The following is an 18838-nucleotide window of genomic DNA, read 5'->3' as shown; positions in this document are numbered from 1 at the left end:
CCGTAAGAAAGACGGATCCCCCCAGGCTGCTAAAAAAACCCAACATAAAACCGATCGGTGAAGATATCTCCATAAACGGAACTCAGGCACAATTTTTACCACTGAAAGAATAAAACAAAACTTGGTTAAACCATGTACACACACACTGGAATGCCTGTTATAATTGACAGGAAATCTCTTTCTATCCCTCGCTTAACTTGAAGTACGAAAACCTTCATTTTAACAGACAGACTTGCTTGGCATTGCTGAGATTCTCTTTCTGCCAAACTGACCGGAGCTTTCGTGTGTTCCTGCAAATCATGGCAGCCTGGGGTATTTGCCCACCTGCCACAAAGTACATTTCACCCACCCCCACTATTATGGCAGCGAGTCCGACTGGACCCGCCAGATCCAGGCCCGCTGCAGAGTTCTCCTGTGGATCTGTGACACGTATGCACACGGATTCGTGCAAAAATGCACCCCCTGCATGCACCGAACCGCACACTCTGCCCCAAAAGCTCAGGTGCAAACGCACGCCCACGTGCTCCGGCTGCAACATGGAAAGAAAACTGCATGGGTACGGCACACAGAGGCCAACAACAATGCATGCGTGATCCCTCAGGGGCCCCAGTGCTCCCTGCTCTACCCCCCCAGACCCCACTCCCCTTCCAGAGCTGGGGACAGAACCCAGGAGTCCTGGCTCCCAGCCCCTCTGCTCTAACCCACCAGACCCCCTCCCTTTCCAAAGCCAGGGATAGAACCCAGGCATCCTGAAGAGAACTCAAGATCTGGAGGCGACAGGGGACAGCAGCGCCACCTGGTGGTTGGCTGCGATAGCGCCGATCGCAGACCAAACCCAGCCCTTCGTAGGGTGAGCGAAGTGGGGCCATTCAAATCCCCCTTCCCCAAAGGCAGCAGATGAACTCCCCAACTAGTCCCCCGTTGGCACGCAGCCGTCTCTGGGTGGAGCACAGGCCCCCCTCCTGCCCTGCCAGGAGAGCGAAAGAATTGAAGAGACTCCTCCCAGGCTGTGTTATGTTTCTCTTTAACAGCCATGGGGCCAGGCCAGAGGGTGGTGAAACACTGGAATGCGTTGCCTAGGGAGGTGGGGGAATCTCCTTCCTTAGAAGTTTTTAAGGTCAGGCTTGACAAAGCCCTGGCTGGGATGATTTAATTGGGGATCGGTCCCGCTTTGAGCAGGGGGTTGGACTAGATACCTCCTGAGGTCCCTTCCAACCCTGAGATTCTATGATTCTGGGAGGGGAGGGGGGTCTAGTGGTCAGAGCTGGGGGAGGTAGATGGGAGCCAGGACTCCTGGGTTCTAGCCGAGTTCTGGGAGGGGAGTAGGGTCTAATGGTCAGAGCTGGGGGAGGCAAATGGGAGCCAGGACTCCTGGACTTTATCGCCGGTTTGGCCACTACCCTCTGCCCCCTTGCCATAGGTGAACAAGCTGCACGTGGGCCCTGGCCAGCCTCACCACGAAGCTTTCTCTGAGCCCAGCTGGGGACACCACCCCCCCGCACTTCAACCAGCTGGGGTATTCCTAGGCACCCCCAGCCAGGAAGGGGCACAGGGCCTGCAGAAACTCTGATGGCAACCAGGGGCAGGCCACCAGGGGCCCAGAGGGGGTGGCCACACGCGGCGTCCCTGAAATGCAGCTGGCTGGAGGATCAGGAACTGTCTCGGCTTCCTGAGCTCGCTGAGGATCAGGCCCAGCAGTACGCGAATGGGACCCCGTGACACCCCTCCTCCCCCAGGACCAGGGCCCCTGGCCCAACTCTGCCGCCAGGCTCAGGCTCTTGGCAGACGCAGGCAGCGTTGCTCACACCTGGGCCAGCTCCCCCCTCTCCCAGCACTGGGCTCAGGCTCTCGGCAGACGCCGGCAGCTCCCAGCAGATTCAGTTTTCAGCTTTTCTCCCCACTTGCGGGGGCTCGAAGCAGAATTTTTTTTTAACTGAAGGCTGAGATTCTGGAGCTGCCCCCAAGGCCAGGAGACCAGGGTGATGGGCCCCGGGGCCCAGATCTTCCTGCAGGGAATAAGCCCTGCTAAAGAATTGCAGTTTAGGGTTGTGGTGACACTGGGGGACCCGCAGCCTCTGGAAAAACCCAGGCCTGAGATCTCCTGCCCCCCCTCTCCCCCCGCCGGCTCTGCCAGTGCCTCCCAATCCCCACCCACAGCCCCTAGATAATCCAGCCCTGGGCTCCCCTCAATCCTGACCTGCAAACCCCTGCTACACCAGCCCTGCCCCTCCCCACCCAGCCCTGGGCTCCCCTCAATCCCCATCCGCAGCCCCCAGCTGTCCCAGCCCCACAGCCCTCCCCACACCTATGGCTGCGTGACCAGGAGCCTCCTCTACATTTGGGGAGGTAACTCCAGGCCCCGTGCGCTGCATGGGGGCTGTGGGGGAAGGGAAGGGGGTCCAGAGTCTCACAACCCCCCCCCCCCCGCCGCCCCACTCGTCCTATCAGCCCAGGGGAGAGGGGGTCTCCAGCAACTCTCATTGCTGCATGGGGACCAGACCCAGGGACCCCCTGCTGCAGGAGGGAGCTGGGCACTGGGGGCCCGGCTTTCTGGGGAGCCCCTGGGGGTAGAGCAGAGGGACACATGTGCTGGCAGCCCTGTGGCAAGGCCAATGCATCCCCTTCCCCATGGGCCCAGCGTGGCCGGTGGCCCCCCACAGCAGCCAGGTGGCCCGGCCCTGCCCATGGCCCATGTCCCCCTCTCCCGCCCAAGAACAAACAAGGCTGGGGGGAGGGGAACACGGCTGCAGTAAAATAAATTGCACTTTAATAAGAAAGTCTGTGCAAAGGGGGGCAGCCCCCTCTGTGGGCAGGACAGCAAACCCTGCCCCCCAAGAGACAAACCCCGCCCCCCCAAGAGACATCTGTATAAAAAACCAGCCCTGGCGAATGGCTCTGGGGGGAGTCAGGCCCTGACTCCCTCCCCCCTCGCCCAACAGCAGGGGCATCAGGGGCCCCATCCCCTGACAGGGCCCCCACCAGCTTGGGGGCCCCCAATCAGGGCCCCGCTCTACCCCACATCCCCTGCCTCAGCTCATGAGCCCAATCCCTCCCCCTCCCCCCAGCAGCTCCAGCCCAAGGCCCCACCCCCTCCAGCTGGGCATCTTTGGTTGCTCAGTCCAGGGTGGATCGGGGGGAATGGGGGCCAGCCACGCCCCCCCAAGTCCCGGCCCCCCTGCGGGCGGAGAGGTCACGTGGGGCGGCGCAGGCCCTTCTCGGTGCCGATGGCAGCGGTGATGTTGGTGTAGAGGGGCAGGTGCTCCTTGGCCAGCAGCTGGTACTCCAGGGTGTTCATGCCGTCCTGGCGCCAGGTCCGTCGCGTCTTGGCCAGCAGGTTAAACCTGGGGGGGGGGGGCGGGGGTTAGCTGGACAAGGACCCCCCCCCCATCCTGCCCACTGCCGGGATGCTGCCCAATTCCCCACCGGATCTCCTCCCCCGGCGCGACCGCCCCCCCGCCACCCGCCAAGCCCCGCCCCATTCCCCTCCCCCCACGGCCAGGACCCCCCCCCACCACCCATCAAGCCCCGCCCCATTCCCCTCCCCCCGCAGCCAGGACCCCCCCCCCGTCAAGCCCCGCTCCATTCCCCTCCCCCGCCGCCAGGATCCCCCCCACCACCCATCAAGCCCCGCCCCATTCCCCTCCCCCGCTGCTCCCCTCCCCCGCTGCCAGGATCCCCCTGAACTCCTCACACCACTCCCCTCTCCCACTGAGGGGATCCCTCCCCCCCCACCGTTCCCCTCCCCCCATCACCTCCTGGGGTTCTGCTCGTTGCCCTTGTCATGGCCGTGTTTGATCATGCGGTAGCGGCCATGCCGGATGGAGGGCCGGGAGATCAGCATCCCACTCAGCGCCACCCTGGGGGGAGGGGAGGCAGGGTTAAAAAACACAGGTCCATCTAGCCTGGCATCCTGTCATCCGCCCCGCCCATCACACCCGCAGGCCCATCCAGCCTCGTGGCAGAGGGGCTGGGAGCCAGGACTCCTGGGTTCTCTCCCCGGCTGTGCTGCTCACGTGCCTTGGTTTCCCCACCTGTAGAAGAGACTGCGTGGCCCCCTCCCATAACCCTGGGCTAGCCCAGCAGGTGTCACATGAGAATCCTCACCCCACCCCACCGCACGCACCCTGGGTGGGAAAACCCAAAGGGGTGATTGGCTGTGAGGCTGCCCACGGCCCCGCCCCCTCGCCCACGGCCCCGCCCCCTACCTCACAGCAATGTCATCATCTTCGCCCCCCCAGCCCCAGTAGTTGTTGGGGAAACCGTTCATCTTCATGTACTGCTCCGGGGTCAAAGCCGACACCCCCCCAAAGTAGGTCTTGTAGGGCAACCTACCGGGAAGAGAGGGCAGCGTCAGCAGGGGCAGTGATGGGGCGGGGAGGGGAATCCAGGCGGTCAATCACACTTGCCAGAGATGCAGCCCACCTGGGGCACGGGGGCTGGTTATAAAGGGACCCCGACGCAGACATGTGGCCCCTCTGGGGCGGGACACCAGGGGCTGGTTATCCAGGTACCCCTCGCTCAGCATGGAGACAGTGGCCACCTCTGGAGTGGAGCACGAGCTCTGGTTATACGGGAACCCCGTGCCTGGCAAGATGCGGCCCCTCTGGGGTGGGGCTCGGGGGCTGGTTATCTAGGGCACCCCTCGCCCGACCTGAAGACATGGCGGGCTGGTTATCTGGGCACCCCTCACCCACCATGGAGATGCAGCCACCTCTGGGGCAGGGCGTGCTTATTCAGGGACCCCTCGCCCAGCATGGAGAGGCAGCCACCTCTGGGGTGGGGTGCAGGGGCTGGTTATCCAGGGGATCCCTCGCCCGGCGTGAAGACGTGGCGGGCTGGTTATCTGGGCACCCTTCACCCAGCATGGAGGAGGGCGCGGGGACCCACTTGTATCCGAACTTGTCCATGGCGACGGAGGCGTGCTTGGGGAAGCGGTCACAGGTGTACAGGTTGCGGTCGTCCTCGGGGATGAGGTCAACGTCATGGAAGAACATGCAGTCCCAGTCCTCATCTTTCATCGCCTCCTTGAACCCCACATTCAGCAGCTTGGCCCGGTTAAAGGTGTAGTTCCCTGCCTGGTGGGTGGGACGACAATGGAGGGTTACCGCCAACCCCCCCTGCTCTAACCACTAGCCCGCACCCTCCTCCGAGAGCCAGGATAGAACCCAGAAGTCCTGGCTGCCAACCCCCCTGCTCTAACCTGTATAACCCACTAATCCCCCCCCCACCGCCCCAAGCCAGGATAAAACTCTGGAGACCGGGCTGCCGACCCCCCTGCTCTAACCTGTATACCCCACTACCCCGCCCCCAAGCCAGGATAGAACCCTGGAGACCTGGCTCCCAGCCCCCCTGCTCTAAGCTGTATACCCCACTACTCCCCCCACCCCCCAGCCGGGATAGAATCCAGAAATCCTGGCTCCCAGCCCCCCTGCTCTAACCTCTCCCTGCCCCAAGCCAAGATAAAACCCTGGAGACCTGGCTGCCAACCCCCCTGCTCTAAGCTGTATACCCCACTACCCTCCCCAAGCTGGGATAGAACCCAGGAGTCCTGGCTCCCAGCCTCCCTGCTCTAACCACTAGACCCCCCTCCTCTCCCAGGGCCGGGATAGAACCCAGAAGTCCTGGCTCCCAGCCGCCCCGCTCTAACCCCAAAGAGCCGACCCCCCCGGATCCCAGCGTCCGGGGCACCTGGTGGATGATGTAGATGCCGTAGGCGAGCTGCTGGCGCTGGAGAAAGGGGTGCAGGAAGTAGAGAAGATAGCGCAGGTGCTGTTCCCGGTTGCGGTGGGGGATGATGACGGCCGTGCGGTGCAGGGGGTCGCAGTCGGGGGGCTGGTACCTGCCCCCGGCCCTCACATAGGGGTTCTTGCGGACAATCTCCTCCAGGGTCAGCCCTGGGGGGAAGGTCACCCGGATCGGGCCCCCTGCAGGGCAGAACAAACGCCTGAGCCCCAGGAAACTTGGGGTTCACAGCTCTGGGGGGGCCGCCCCCATACCCACAGAGAGGCTTCAAATCCGTGTGAGCCCCCAAATCTCTGCCCCACTCCCACAGCCAGGGACAAAACTCAGGAGTCCTTGGCTCCCAGATCTCACCACTAGACCCCACTCCCCCGACAGAGCCAGCGAGAGAACCCAGGAGTCCTGCCTCCAACCCCCCCGCTCTACCCACTAAACCCCACTCCCCTCCCAGATGGGATAGAACCCAGCTGTCCTGACCCCAGCACCCCCCCCCCCCGAAGCCAGGGCTAGGACCCAGGGCTCCGGGCGCCCCTTACCTAGGAACGGGGAGGTCTCAGGGCAGTAGGGCAGTTCCTCGGGACGCAGCGGGGGCCGGGCGATGAGGCTGAGGTTGGCGTAGACATCGCCGGGCAGCGAGGCGTTGTGGGCGGCGCCCCGCGGCCCCCCAGGCCCGGCCGGGGCCCCCCCTTTGTAGAAGATGCCCAGGAAGTAGGCGACCCGCCGGCGGTAGCCCTCATGGTAGAGCAGCGCCATCACCACGAGCTGCACCCCCAGCAGGAGCAGCAGGTACCGGCCGCGGGACTGCAGCATGGCGCGGGGCCGGGATCATCTAGCCATGGCCGGCGGGTGGGCAGGGCCCGGGCGGGGACGGCTGTGGCTCGCCCTCCTGGGGACAGACCTGGGGGGGGGAGGTACATGAGCCCCTGTGCCACCTGTAAACCAACCCCACTGCTCCCCAAGAGTTGGGGAGAGAACCCAGGAGTCCTGGCTCCCAGCCCCCCCTGCTCTAGCCCCCTAGACCCTCTTCCCTCCCAGAGCAGGGGAGAGAACCCAGGAGTCCTGGCTCCCAGCCCCCCCTGCTCTAGCCCCCTAGACCCTCTTCCCTCCCAGAGCAGGGGAGAGAACCCAGGAGTCCTGGCTCCCAGCCCCCCTGCTCTAGCCCCCTAGACCCTCTTCCCTCCCAGAGCAGGGGAGAGAACCCAGGAGTCCTGGCTCCCAGCCCCCCTGCTCTAGCCCCCTAGACCCTCTTCCCTCCCAGAGCAGGGGAGAGAACCCAGGAGTCCTGGCTCCCAGCCCCCCCTGCTCTAGCCCCCTAGACCCTCTTCCCTCCCAGAGCAGGGGAGAGAACCCAGGAGTCCTGGCTCCCAGCCCCCCCTGCTCTAGCCCCCTAGACCCTCTTCCCTCCCAGAGCAGGGGAGAGAACCCAGGAGTCCTGGCTCCCAGCCCCCCCTGCTCTAGCCCCCTAGACCCTCTTCCCTCCCAGAGCAGGGGAGAGAACCCAGGAGTCCTGGCTCCCAGCCCCCCTGCTCTAGCCCCCTAGACCCTCTTCCCTCCCAGAGCAGGGGAGAGAACCCAGGAGTCCTGGCTCCCAGCCCCCCTGCTCTAGCCCCCTAGACCCTCTTCCCTCCCAGAGCAGGGGAGAGAACCCAGGAGTCCTGGCTCCCAGCCCCCCCTGCTCTAGCCCCCTAGACCCTCTTCCCTCCCAGAGCAGGGGAGAGAACCCAGGAGTCCTGGCTCCCAGCCCCCCCTGCTCTAGCCCCCTAGACCCTCTTCCCTCCCAGAGCAGGGGAGAGAACCCAGGAGTCCTGGCTCCCAGCCCCCCCTGCTCTAGCCCCCTAGACCCTCTTCCCTCCCAGAGCAGGGGAGAGAACCCAGGAGTCCTGGCTCCCAGCCCCCCTGCTCTAGCCCCCTAGACCCTCTTCCCTCCCAGAGCAGGGGAGAGAACCCAGGAGTCCTGGCTCCCAGCCCCCCTGCTCTAGCCCCCTAGACCCTCTTCCCTCTCAGAGCAGGGGAGAGAACCCAGGAGTCCTGGCTCCCAGCCCCCCCTGCTCTAGCCCCCTAGACCCTCTTCCCTCCCAGAGCAGGGGAGAGAACCCAGGAGTCCTGGCTCCCAGCCCCCCCTGCTCTAGCCCCCTAGACCCTCTTCCCTCTCAGAGCAGGGGAGAGAACCCAGGAGTCCTGGCTCCCAGCCCCCCCTGCTCTAGCCCCCTAGACCCTCTTCCCTCCCAGAGCAGGGGAGAGAACCCAGGAGTCCTGGCTCCCAGCCCCCCTGCTCTAGCCCCCTAGACCCTCTTCCCTCCCAGAGCAGGGGAGAGAACCCAGGAGTCCTGGCTCCCAGCCCCCCCTGCTCTAGCCCCCTAGACCCTCTTCCCTCCCAGAGCAGGGGAGAGAACCCAGGAGTCCTGGCTCCCAGCCCCCCCTGCTCTAGCCCCCTAGACCCTCTTCCCTCCCAGAGCAGGGGAGAGAACCCAGGAGTCCTGGCTCCCAGCCCCCCCTGCTCTAGCCCCCTAGACCCTCTTCCCTCCCAGAGCAGGGGAGAGAACCCAGGAGTCCTGGCTCCCAGCCCCCCTGCTCTAGCCCCCTAGACCCTCTTCCCTCCCAGAGCAGGGGAGAGAACCCAGGAGTCCTGGCTCCCAGCCCCCCTGCTCTAGCCCCCTAGACCCTCTTCCCTCTCAGAGCAGGGGAGAGAACCCAGGAGTCCTGGCTCCCAGCCCCCCCTGCTCTAGCCCCCTAGACCCTCTTCCCTCCCAGAGCAGGGGAGAGAACCCAGGAGTCCTGGCTCCCAGCCCCCCCTGCTCTAGCCCCCTAGACCCTCTTCCCTCTCAGAGCAGGGGAGAGAACCCAGGAGTCCTGGCTCCCAGCCCCCCCTGCTCTAGCCCCCTAGACCCTCTTCCCTCCCAGAGCAGGGGAGAGAACCCAGGAGTCCTGGCTCCCAGCCCCCCTGCTCTAGCCCCCTAGACCCTCTTCCCTCCCAGAGCAGGGGAGAGAACACAAGAGGACTGACTCCCAGGCCCCCCTACTCTAGCCCCTGAGCCTCCACTCACCTCCCAGTGCCTGGCAAAGAACCCAGGCGTCCTGGACTCTCTCTCACAACCTCACCTGCCTGAGGTGTGAGCCAGCCGCTGCAGGAGGCTTGGCAGGAATTGGGAAATCAGGGAAGACAAAAGCCAGCCAGCCCCTGGCTCAACAAGTGTCTCCAGGAACAGATCCGGCCCCCGCCCCCCGCCCCCCCTCACAGGTTCCCTGCCACTCCCGGCCAGACAGCTGGGAGCCAGCCGGGACTCCTGGGTTCTATCCCAGCTCTGGGAGTGGAGTGGAGTGGGGTGGGGTGGCGGGGGGGGGCTGGAAGGCAGGACTCCTGGGTTCTATCCCCTGCTCTGGGACGGGGATGCGCTGGTTAGCACTGAGGCTGGCCCGGTTGGGTCCTGGCCGTGGGGTGCTCGGGGACTCAGCTGTACCTAGCTCAGCCTCCAGGCCCTGACGGAGCTGGGCGGCAGCCGCTTTCATGTGTCAGGGGCTGCATGTTTCACATACTTCGCAGGAACCCTTTGTCCCTGGGCCTCCTGCTGTTAGGGGGAGGGGATCATTCCAGCCACAGGGCCAACAACACCAAGGGAACCCAGGCGTCCTGGCTCCCAGCCCCACCCTCCCCGGCTCTACCCACTTGACCTCACTCCCCTCACCCAGGGATAGAACCCAGGTGTCTTGGCTCCCAGCCCCCACCCACCATGGTGTCCCCTGCCCCCGCTCCCTAGGTCTGGGAACTGGTTTCTCCGGCTTGACCAGCCTTCTGAAATTCCAGGGCCTGGCTGCTCTGATCCGGATTCCGGACTGATGCTGGTGCCCAAACTCTGCCCACGCCAGGGCAGGAGGGGTCCAGGGACTCCCCAACCCCACCTCCATGGGGCTGGAACAGAGCCAGTACCCCATACAGGGCAAAGGCCCCGTGTCCCAACCCCCAAGTTTGCTCCAGAGCCTGGGGTCCCCCAGCCCGAGGGAGAGAAATCCGGGGTACCTACCTCGAGATGGGCAGCGCCCCCCAGCCAGCTCCGCCGGGACGGCTCTCACTCCCTGCAGCTGGCTTGGGGCTCCAGGCTCCCTGGTGCGCCTAGGGGGAGGAAGAGGAGGAGAGCGTGAGAGGAAGCAGGAAGGATAAAACAGGGAAGGTGGGCAGGGGAGTGGACTAGGGACTGAGACAAAAGATCCACCCCCTTTTTCCATCCCACCGCTTTACCTAGCACTGAAAGGCAGCCACCTCTGGGGGAGAGTGCAGCACCTGGCCACTGCCCCAGCACCGCTGCGCCAGGTTGTTAAGGAGAAAAACGTCCAAGGGGAAATGGGGCAGGGGTTGGGGAAACTGGGCTTCCTAAGGGAAAAGAAAATGAGCCCCCACAGCTGCCCCATTCCCTGCAGCACGGCACCCCCTACTTGAGCCCCCAGCTCCATGTCATGACCTGGACCCCAGCCCTGCATACCGTGAGATGCCAGGGCACCCGGGCTCTCACACCAAGGTGGGCATGGGACATGCCAGGGCCCCAGAGACCCGGCCTGGACCCCAGGGGGCAGGCACAGAGCCTGGTGGACTCAGCACCCCCCCTCCCTCCCCCCCCCCAGTTGCTGGGCAAGCCAGAGTGCTGTTGCTTAGACAACCAGGGGTTGCCAGGCAGTCACTCCTCATCCGTCTTAAAGGGCCCCGAGGCTTGGAAAGCAGCAAACCCCATCACAGGGTGCCCGCCAGACGCCCCTTCCTCACAGAGTGAGGCATGTGCACAGACCCCACCCCCCCAGCAGCCATCAGCCAGCTGCTAGAGGAAGAAAGCAAGATCTGGCACCTTTCAGTTCCTGTCTGGGTTACCTAGGTCACAGGGGGACGGCTCGCCCAGTGTTGAGATGCAGCCACTTCTGGGGTGGGGCAGCTGGGGAACCCAGTGACCTGCAATCTCGGACAGGAAGCGGAGAGCCCTTTACCCCGCAGAGCTGGATTTACGTCACCAGGGCAGGACCAGCAAGTTTTCGTGTCCTGGTGCAGCCCGGCCTCTCTTTGTTCTACGCTGCGGTTTTGGGACAGTGACGTGCCCAGAGGAGAAACACAGGGAAGGATCAAAGTCCAAGGTTGCTCAAACTCCGTCTGTGTACGGAACCAGCTGTGCCCGGCTCCTCAGCCACATACCAACGAAGCCGCAAGGTGAAACAAGCCAACGTCTCTCCCCTCCGACACATCAACCCCCCTTCCCGAGCCGGCTCCACCCCAGGAAGGGCTGCAAGTCTGCAGGGAAGGAATGGGCATGCGAGACAGGGATAGAACCCAGGAGTCCTAGTTCCCAGCCGCCGCGATCTAACTACTAGACCCCACTCCCCTTGCAAAGCCGGGAAAAGAACCCAGGAATCGAGGCTCCCAGCCCCACCACTTCTAACTCGCTAGCCCATATTTTGCCCCATGGGTGACCTCTTTGAGCACCCCCAGGTAGCTCAGCTGACTCCCCCGTGCACCGGCACTAATGTGGCATTTACACAAGCGCTGGCCGTGCGCAGACCTGACATCAGGGGGATGAGCCAACAACAACATGGCCCTTGGCACCATTCCGCACAGCGAGGCCAGCCAGGACCCCGGCCAGGCCAGCGCCAGGACCCCAATCTGGCCCCAGGCCAGGGGACTGGCTGGCTCAGGGGGTTGGAATGGGGCCCTTTCCCCTCTAGTGTGCGCCGGCCCCGATCCATCCCCAGGGCAGGGATGGGTTCTGCTCCACCGACTCTGCTCCAGCCAGCCGCCAGCAGGCTCCGTAGCCAGACAATGGCACATTAACAGCCAGCGGGACCTGGGCAGCTGGGCGCCGCATGGGGATTGCACCCAGGAGGGCACAGAGCCAGCTGGAAGATGGGCATCGAGCTAGGCGCAAGCCAACAGCGTGACACAGGCCCTTTCGGAAACAGAGCCAGGTCCACGCCCAGACACAGCACCCGCCCGGCGAATGGGTGCCCACGGGGTGCATGGGGGGAGTCCCGGGACCCTCAGCTGGAGATGGGAGGTCACGACGGTGCTGAGCTAGCCCTGGGGAGGGAGAACCAGTGCTCGGAGGGTGAGACAGACCAGTGTGTGGGGGGCAGTGCTGGCATGGGGCGGAATGTGGGGGAGGGAGGGAAGCTGGGTGAGCAAGGCCAAGCCACTCCCCCGCTCCGTGCCTCAGTTTCCCCAGCCATCAGGCAGGGATAACTCTTCTTCCCCTCTTGCATAAAGCGCTGAGCTCTCTGGCAGCTTTATTAAGGGAAGTGGTGCGGCAACACCGGGGGTCCCGCCAGCTCCCGACTCGGCCCCATAGTGCCTCCCATTTCCTCCCCACACCCTGACCATCGCTGCTCCCTCCTCGCTGCGACGGCTCGCTACCAGGCCTCTTCTCCTGCCCCGCGATCATCTCGGGGTCTCTCCTCCACCCCTGTCAACGAGCACCCCCCCAGCACCAGGCGCAGCGCTGGCCTCACCCCGCCGCGCACAGAGGGAGACGTCGCCCCGAAAGCGCTGGCAAAAAGCAGAGGCCAGTGGAAGCTCCGCTGCAAAAATCTCGGCCCAACAGGCTGAAGAACCGACCCAACAAACTGAAGAACCAGCTCACTGCACGCTGGGACACTTCAAGCTTCATCCGTCCCCGCTCTAAACCACCAGACCCACTCCCCTCCCAGCGAGAGGGACAGAACCCAGGCGTCCTGACTTCCCCTCCGCCCCCCACCCTAGCCATTAGATCCCATTCCCCCTCCCAGAGCTGGGGACAGAACCCAGGAGTTCTGAGGAGCTCCTGAGACCTGCGTGGCCTGGCAGTCACCGGGAGGGAGATGCCAGAATTGGGTACTGCTGGCATCCAGCAGCGTCTGTGGATGAAACTGGGTCAGGAAGGAATAAAACCCCCTGTGCACATGGCGCTGGCCGTTTGGAGAGTCGCTTCGTTTCTGGCCTCAGGGATTTCCAGTGGCAGTGAGTTCCACAGGCTGCTAAAGAACAAGGGGCTTGGCAGCTTCTAGTGGAACAGCCAGCACTGCCTCCTGCTAGGTGGGTGGGACTGGGCCCTAGATGGACCCAGCTCTGGAAGGAGAGTGGGATCTAGTGGGTTAAAGCAGGAGAACTGGGAACCAGGACTCCTGGGTTCCATCCTAGCTCTGAGAGGGGAGTGGGGGTCAAGTGGGTCAGAAGCAGGGGTGCCAGGACTGCGAATCTAGTAGCTCAGCACCTCAAGGGCTGGGCGAGCATCTCCCCTGCCACCCGGAGACCCCCAGTGCCACCCACCAGACACCGCCATGCTTCCTGGACCTGCGCTCTCTGCCCAGCCCGAGAGGACAGGGGCAGCAGGCTGGAGGGGCCCCGGAGCGGGTGAGAAACCGCCTAGACGTGCGGTCTGACCCAGGGGGGCAGGGAGGGGGCAAGAGACCAGCCAGAGGGGCCCAAAGGGCTGATCCGGCCCCTCCAACAGGCACGGGGGCAGGGCTGGCACGTGGAGCCCCATGGGGCAGAGCCGAACGCTACGCTCACGGGGTTTGAGGAGCACCCCAGCTCATCACCCTTCCCCTGGTGGGGGTAAGCGTGCCCCCCCCCCCATACTCCCATAGGGGAGGGGACGATCCATGTGGGGGATGGGCTGGGAAGAGCAGGGGGCGGGAGATACCCCGAGGCTGAACAGGCGAGGGGCACTCCCCATAGTGGCCAGGAGGGGTGGGGGGTACCCAGAGGGTACACAGGGGAGGCGGTGCGCATTCCCATGGGGGGGCAGGTCATACTCTGGGGGTGCACAGAGGAGGGGGAGTAGGGAGAGCAGGTGCTGCCCATGGGGGACAGGCGGGGGGGGAGTAGGGGTGGGAGGTACCCTGGGCATGCACAGGGGAGGGGGCTCCCCATGGGGGGCAGACCGTAGGGAGCAGGGGTACCCCGGGGTGCACAGGGGAGGGATCAGCAGGGGGAGGAGATGGGCGGTGCGGGGATGCTCTGGGATGCACAGGGGAGGATGCAGTGATGGGCGCTCCCCATAGGGGGCAGGCGGGGGAGGGGGAGTACCCCAGGGGTGCCCAGGGAAGGGAGCAGCAGGGGGAGAAGATGAGGGGGCGGGGCAGGCTGGGGGGAGCAGGGGCGGGGTACCCCAGGGTGCACAGGGGAGGGGGGCTCCCCATGGGCGGAGGGGCAGGCTAGGGGGAGCAGGGGTGGGGAGTACTCTGGGGATGCACAGGAGAAGGGGGTTCCCCATGGGGCACGGGGCGGGGTGGGAGGAGCAGGGATGGAGGGTGCCCCAGGGGTGCACAGGGGAGGGGGGAGTAGGGGGAGGAGACGGGGGAGGGGGCTCCCCGTGGGACAGGCTGGGTGGAGCAAGGGCGGGCTGCACCCCGGGGTGCACAGGGGAGGGGGCTCCCCATGGGGCACGGGGTGGGCTGGGGGGAGCAGGGGGTACCCCGGGGTGCACAGGGGAGGGGGGCTCCCCATGGGAGGCAGGGAGAGCTGGGGGGAGCAGTGACAGAGTGTACCCCGGGGTGCACAGGGGAGGGGGGAGCAGGGGGAGGAGAGGGGGGGAAGGGGCTCTCCTTGGAGAGTACCCTGGGGTGCACAGGGGAGGAGGTGGAGGAGATGGGGGAGGGGGCTCCCTGTGGGGGGCATGGCGGGCTGGGGGGAGGAGGGCAGGGGGGTACCCCGGGGTGCACAGGGGAGGGGGGCTCCCGGTGGAGAGCGGGGCAGGCGGGGGGAGCAGGGGCGGAGGGTACCCCAGGGTGCACAGCAGAGGAGGCGTCCCCGTGGGGCACAGGGCGGGGGGTACCCCAGGGTGCACAGGGGAGGGGGGGTACCCATGAGGCACGGGGCCGGGGGAGCAGGGGCGGTGGGTACCCTGGGGTGCACAGGGGAGGGGGGATCAGGGGGTAGAGATGGGGGGTCCCCATGGGGCAGGGAGGGCTGGGGGGAGCAGGGGCGGAGGGTACCCCGGGTGCACAGGGGAAGGGGAGTCCCCGTGGGGGGCGGGGCTGGGGGAAGCAGTGGTGCGGGGTACCCCAGGGTGCACAGCAGAGGGGGGGTCCCCGTGGGGGGCAGGGGAAGGGAGAGCAGGGGGAGGGGGTCCCCGTGGGGCATGGGGCGGGAGGAGCAGGGGTGGGGGCTCCCCGTGGGGCAGGGGGAGCAGGGGTGGGGGGCTCCCCGGGGTGCACAAGGGAGGGGGGTCCCCGCGGGGGGCGGGGCTGGGGGAAGCAGTGGTGGGGGGTACCCCAGGGCGCACAGCAGAGGGGGGTCCCCGTGGGGGGCAGGGGAAGGGGGGGCAGGGGAAGGGGCTCCCCGTGGGGCACGGGGAGCAGGGGTGGGGGGTACCCCGGGGTGCACAAGGGAGGGGGTCTCCATGGGGCGCCGGGAGCAGGGGCGGGGGGGGTCCCCGTGGGGCACGGGGCGGGAGGAGCAGGGGTGGGGGGCTCCCCGGGGTGCACAAGGGAGGGGGGTCCCCGCGGGGGGCGGGGCTGGGGGAAGCAGTGGTGGGGGGTACCCCAGGGTGCACAGCAGAGGGGGGTCCCCGTGGGGGGCAGGGGAAGGGGGGGCAGGGGAAGGGGCTCCCCGTGGGGCACGGGGAGCAGGGGTGGGGGGTACCCCGGGGTGCACAAGGGAGGGGGTCTCCATGGGGCGCCGGGAGCAGGGGCGGGGGGGGTCCCCGTGGGGCGCGGGGCGGGGCCCGGCTCTCACCCCCTCTCTGTCTCCAGACGGCCGGGCCGGGCACTAGCCCGCTGCGCGCTCCCGCTCCTCCCTGCCCCGACGGGGGCTGGCCTCCCCGCGTCACCGGGGAATCTGGGCTCCCATTGGCCGGGAGAGGGGGCGGGGCTTGGCCGTCGCGTCAGACATGGGCCGGGCTCGGAGAGACCAACTGGGCGCGGGGAGAGACCATCCACAGGGGGAGACACCAACCTGGGCGAGGCGGGAGAGACCAACCTGGGGAAAGGGACCATCCAAAGCGGGGGAGGGGGCGAGACCAACTATCTACGCGGGGGCGGGCAGCTGGGAGGGGAGGGTGTCTGGATTTTGACCCCTTGCTCAGGCCTATAGCTCATGGGGGGAGGGATAGCTCAGTAGTATAGCTTGCACTATAAGGTGGGTAGAAAGCTGGCTAGACTGTCACGGGTAGTGATCAATGGCTCCATGTCTAGTTGGCAGCCGGTATCAAGTGGAGTGCCCCAAGGGTCGGTCCTGGGGCCGGTTTTGTTCAATATCTTCATAAATGATCTGGAGGATGGTGTGGATTGCACCCTCCGCAAATTTGCGGATGATACTAAACTGGGAGGAGTGGTAGATACACTGGAGGGGAGGGATAGGATACAGAAGGACCTAGACAAATTGGAGGATTGGGCCAAAAGAAATCTGATGAGGTTCAATAAGGATAAGTGCAGGGTCCTGCACTTAGGATGGAAGAACCCAATGCACAGCTACAGACTAGGGACCGAATGGCTCGGCAGCAGTTCTGCGGAAAAGGACCTAGGGGTTACAGTGGATGAGAAGCTGGATATGAGTCAGCAGTGCGCCCTTGTTGCCAAGAAGGCCAATGGCATTTTGGGATGTATAAGTAGGGGCATAGCGAGCAGATCGAGGGACGTGATCGTTCCCCTCTATTCGACATTGGTGAGGCCTCATCTGGAGTACTGTGTCCAGTTTTGGGCCCCACACTACAAGAAGGATGTGGATAAATTGGAGAGAGTCCAGCGAAGGGTAACAAAAATGATTAGGGGACTGGAACACATGACTTATGAGGAGAGGCTGAGGGAGCTGGGATTGTTTAGCCTGCAGAAGAGAAGAATGAGGGGGGATTTGGTAGCTGCTTTCAACTACCTGAAAGGGGGTTCCAAAGAGGATGGCTCTAGACTGTTCTCAATGGTAGCAGATGACAGAACGAGGAGTAATGGTCTCAAGTTGCAGTGGGGGAGGTTTAGATTGGATATTAGGAAAAACTTTTTCACTAAGAGGGTGGTGAAACACTGGAATGCGTTACCTAGGGAGGTGGTAGAATCTCCTTCCTTAGAGGTTTTTAAGGTCAGGCTTGACAAAGCCCTGGCTGGGATGATTTAACTGGGAATTGGTCCTGCTTCGAGCAGGGGATTGGACTAGATGACCTTCAATGGTCCCTTCCAATCCTGATATTCTATGATTCTAGTTTGAGCATTGGCCTGCTAAACCCAGGGTTGTGAGTTCAATCCTTGAGGGGGCCATTTAGGGATCTAGGGCAAAAATTGGGGATTGGTCCTGCTTTGAGCAGGGGGTTGGACTAGATGATCTCCTGAGGTCCCTTCGAACCCTGATATTCTATGATTCTAGCTTGCCCCTTTTTCTCTCCTCGCCCATCACCCGACCCCGAGGGAATTGTGTGAAACATGGGGGAAACTGAGGCACGCAGTGGCCTGGCAAAGAATGCTGCAGCAAATCCCCACTTTGTTGGAGCAAAGCACGTTCGCCAGACCCATGGACTGGGGGGCTTCACCCTGGGAACTAGCGCTGCTGAGAAAGATTGGGGGGGCTGTGGGGGGCTCCGGGGTGACTCTGAGGCTCTCCTGGGCTGCACAAACTGGGGACACATGAGTGGGAGCAGAGAGGTTATTTTCCCTCTGGATCTGGCCCTGGGGTGACTGGGCTGGCAAACCGGGCCCAGACCTGGTGTCCCCGATTGCTGATGAATTGGGGAGGGGGTCAGAGAAGAAACCAGGGGGAATGATTTCAGGGATGGAAACCCTATCTTCAGGCTAGAGACACCAGCAGCTCCATCTATTGAGCCAAACAAAGGGAAAGTTACCGGGGGGGGACCTGATCCCCGTCCGTGAACACCTACATGGAGGACGAATATTTAATACCGGGCTCTTTGAGCCACCAGGGGCACCTGCAACACCCGCCAACCGCTGGGATTTGAAGCTAGATGAATCCAGGGTAATAAGAGGGGAATTTTTAGCAGTGTGGGGTTTAAAATCCCCTCGGGGTGTTGCTTAAAGAGATCTGCTTGATGGAGGATTTGGGGGGCAGTTCCTTGGTCCGGGAGTCCAACTAGATGGTCCCATCCGGCTGTGGTAGCCAGGTATCTCTCTCCTGGCCCCTGACGGCAGTTGCCTCCAAAATGGCATCTGGACTTGATCTCACCCCATGGCTGCTGTGGAGAGCAGCTACATCCCCCTCCCCCCCAGCCAGAGCTGACCAGGGAGCCCCCCATCCTGATTCCCATCACGCAGGCCCCCAGCTTGAGGCCATGAGGGGTGGAAATGAGAGGCCAGCCGGCCCTGGGCCAGGGAGATGGAGGAACAACAGGAAACAGCTGCGGAGCAGCTGGGCCCCAGCTCCACAGGTCGGGGGGGAGGGAGGGAGCGGGAGTCACGAGGCAGCAGGACATGATGCCAGCTGGCCAGGGATAGGGACACTCCACGATATGCATCTGAGGAAGTGAGCTGTAGCTCACGAAAGCTTATGCTCTAATAAATTGGTTAGTCTCTAAGGTGCCACAAGTCCTCCTTTTCTTTTTGCGAATACAGACTAACACGGCTGCTACTCTGAAATCTGATCCCTCCTACACTAAGTGCTAATAACCCCAGTGTCCCGGTGGGGTGCTGTGTGGCAGAGAGCAGGGTGGGGGCTCAGAGGGGGCACTGTGCTGCGGGAAGCAGGGTGGGGGCTCAGTAGGGGGCACCATGCTGCAGGGAGCGGGTTGGGGACTCAGCAGGGAGCCCCGGGCTGCAGGGAGTTTCACATATTCTTCACTTCCCGTACTTAATTACTGTGCAGCGTTGCCATGCAGCTGTTCCCCAGCTGCCCCACCCCAGAGGTGGCTGCATCTCAGCGCTGGGCAAGCCCTCCTCATGCGGCATTATGTGTGGCTGTTCCCTTGCTACCCCGCCCAGAGCTGGCTGCACCTCAGTGCTGAGTGAACCATCCCCATGTGGTTGTTTCCCAGCTGCCCTGCCCCAGAGCTGGCTGCATTTCCCTCACGTCTGTCCAGGCTAGGGATAGATCAGGGTCTGTTCTGATCTGGGCGACGTCTCCATGTCCCTGTCCCTGAAATATCCTGTCCCAATTGAGGCCATGTGTCTGAATGCTGTCGGGCGTGTGGCTCTGTCCCCTCCCTGGATAGGTGAA

The 18838-nt window shown here is 64.1% G+C and overlaps 1 protein-coding gene across 2 annotated transcripts; it reads right to left on the bottom strand.

Annotated features, from left to right (window-relative positions):
* Nucleotides 1–2745: 2745 nt before the first annotated feature.
* LOC311512775 (beta-1,4-galactosyltransferase 3-like) lies at nucleotides 2746–15551 on the bottom strand. 2 transcript variants are annotated; one of them, XM_084614137.1, is made up of 8 exons: nucleotides 15425–15551; nucleotides 9759–9847; nucleotides 6276–6637; nucleotides 5689–5924; nucleotides 4888–5075; nucleotides 4206–4328; nucleotides 3753–3857; nucleotides 2746–3341 (listed from the first exon to the last, which is right to left on the bottom strand). In XM_084614137.1, the coding sequence occupies exons 3-8, from the start codon at nucleotides 6547–6549 to the stop codon at nucleotides 3191–3193; spliced, it is 1077 nt and encodes a 358-aa protein (XP_084470263.1). In that variant the 5' UTR covers nucleotides 6550–6637; nucleotides 9759–9847; nucleotides 15425–15551; the 3' UTR covers nucleotides 2746–3190. The 2 variants fall into 2 exon arrangements, with proteins under 2 accessions (XP_084470263.1, XP_084470264.1); XM_084614138.1 differs by lacking the exon at nucleotides 15425–15551 and adding an exon at nucleotides 10595–10881.
* Nucleotides 15552–18838: the final 3287 nt, after the last annotated feature.

Source organism: Lepidochelys olivacea, assembly GCF_965140295.1.
Source record: "Lepidochelys olivacea isolate rLepOli2 genome assembly, chromosome: 24".
Classification (NCBI taxonomy): Eukaryota; Metazoa; Chordata; order Testudines; family Cheloniidae; genus Lepidochelys; species Lepidochelys olivacea.
The sequence above is the reverse complement of the archived record's forward strand: the minus strand, read 5'-3'. Positions and strand labels throughout refer to the sequence as shown.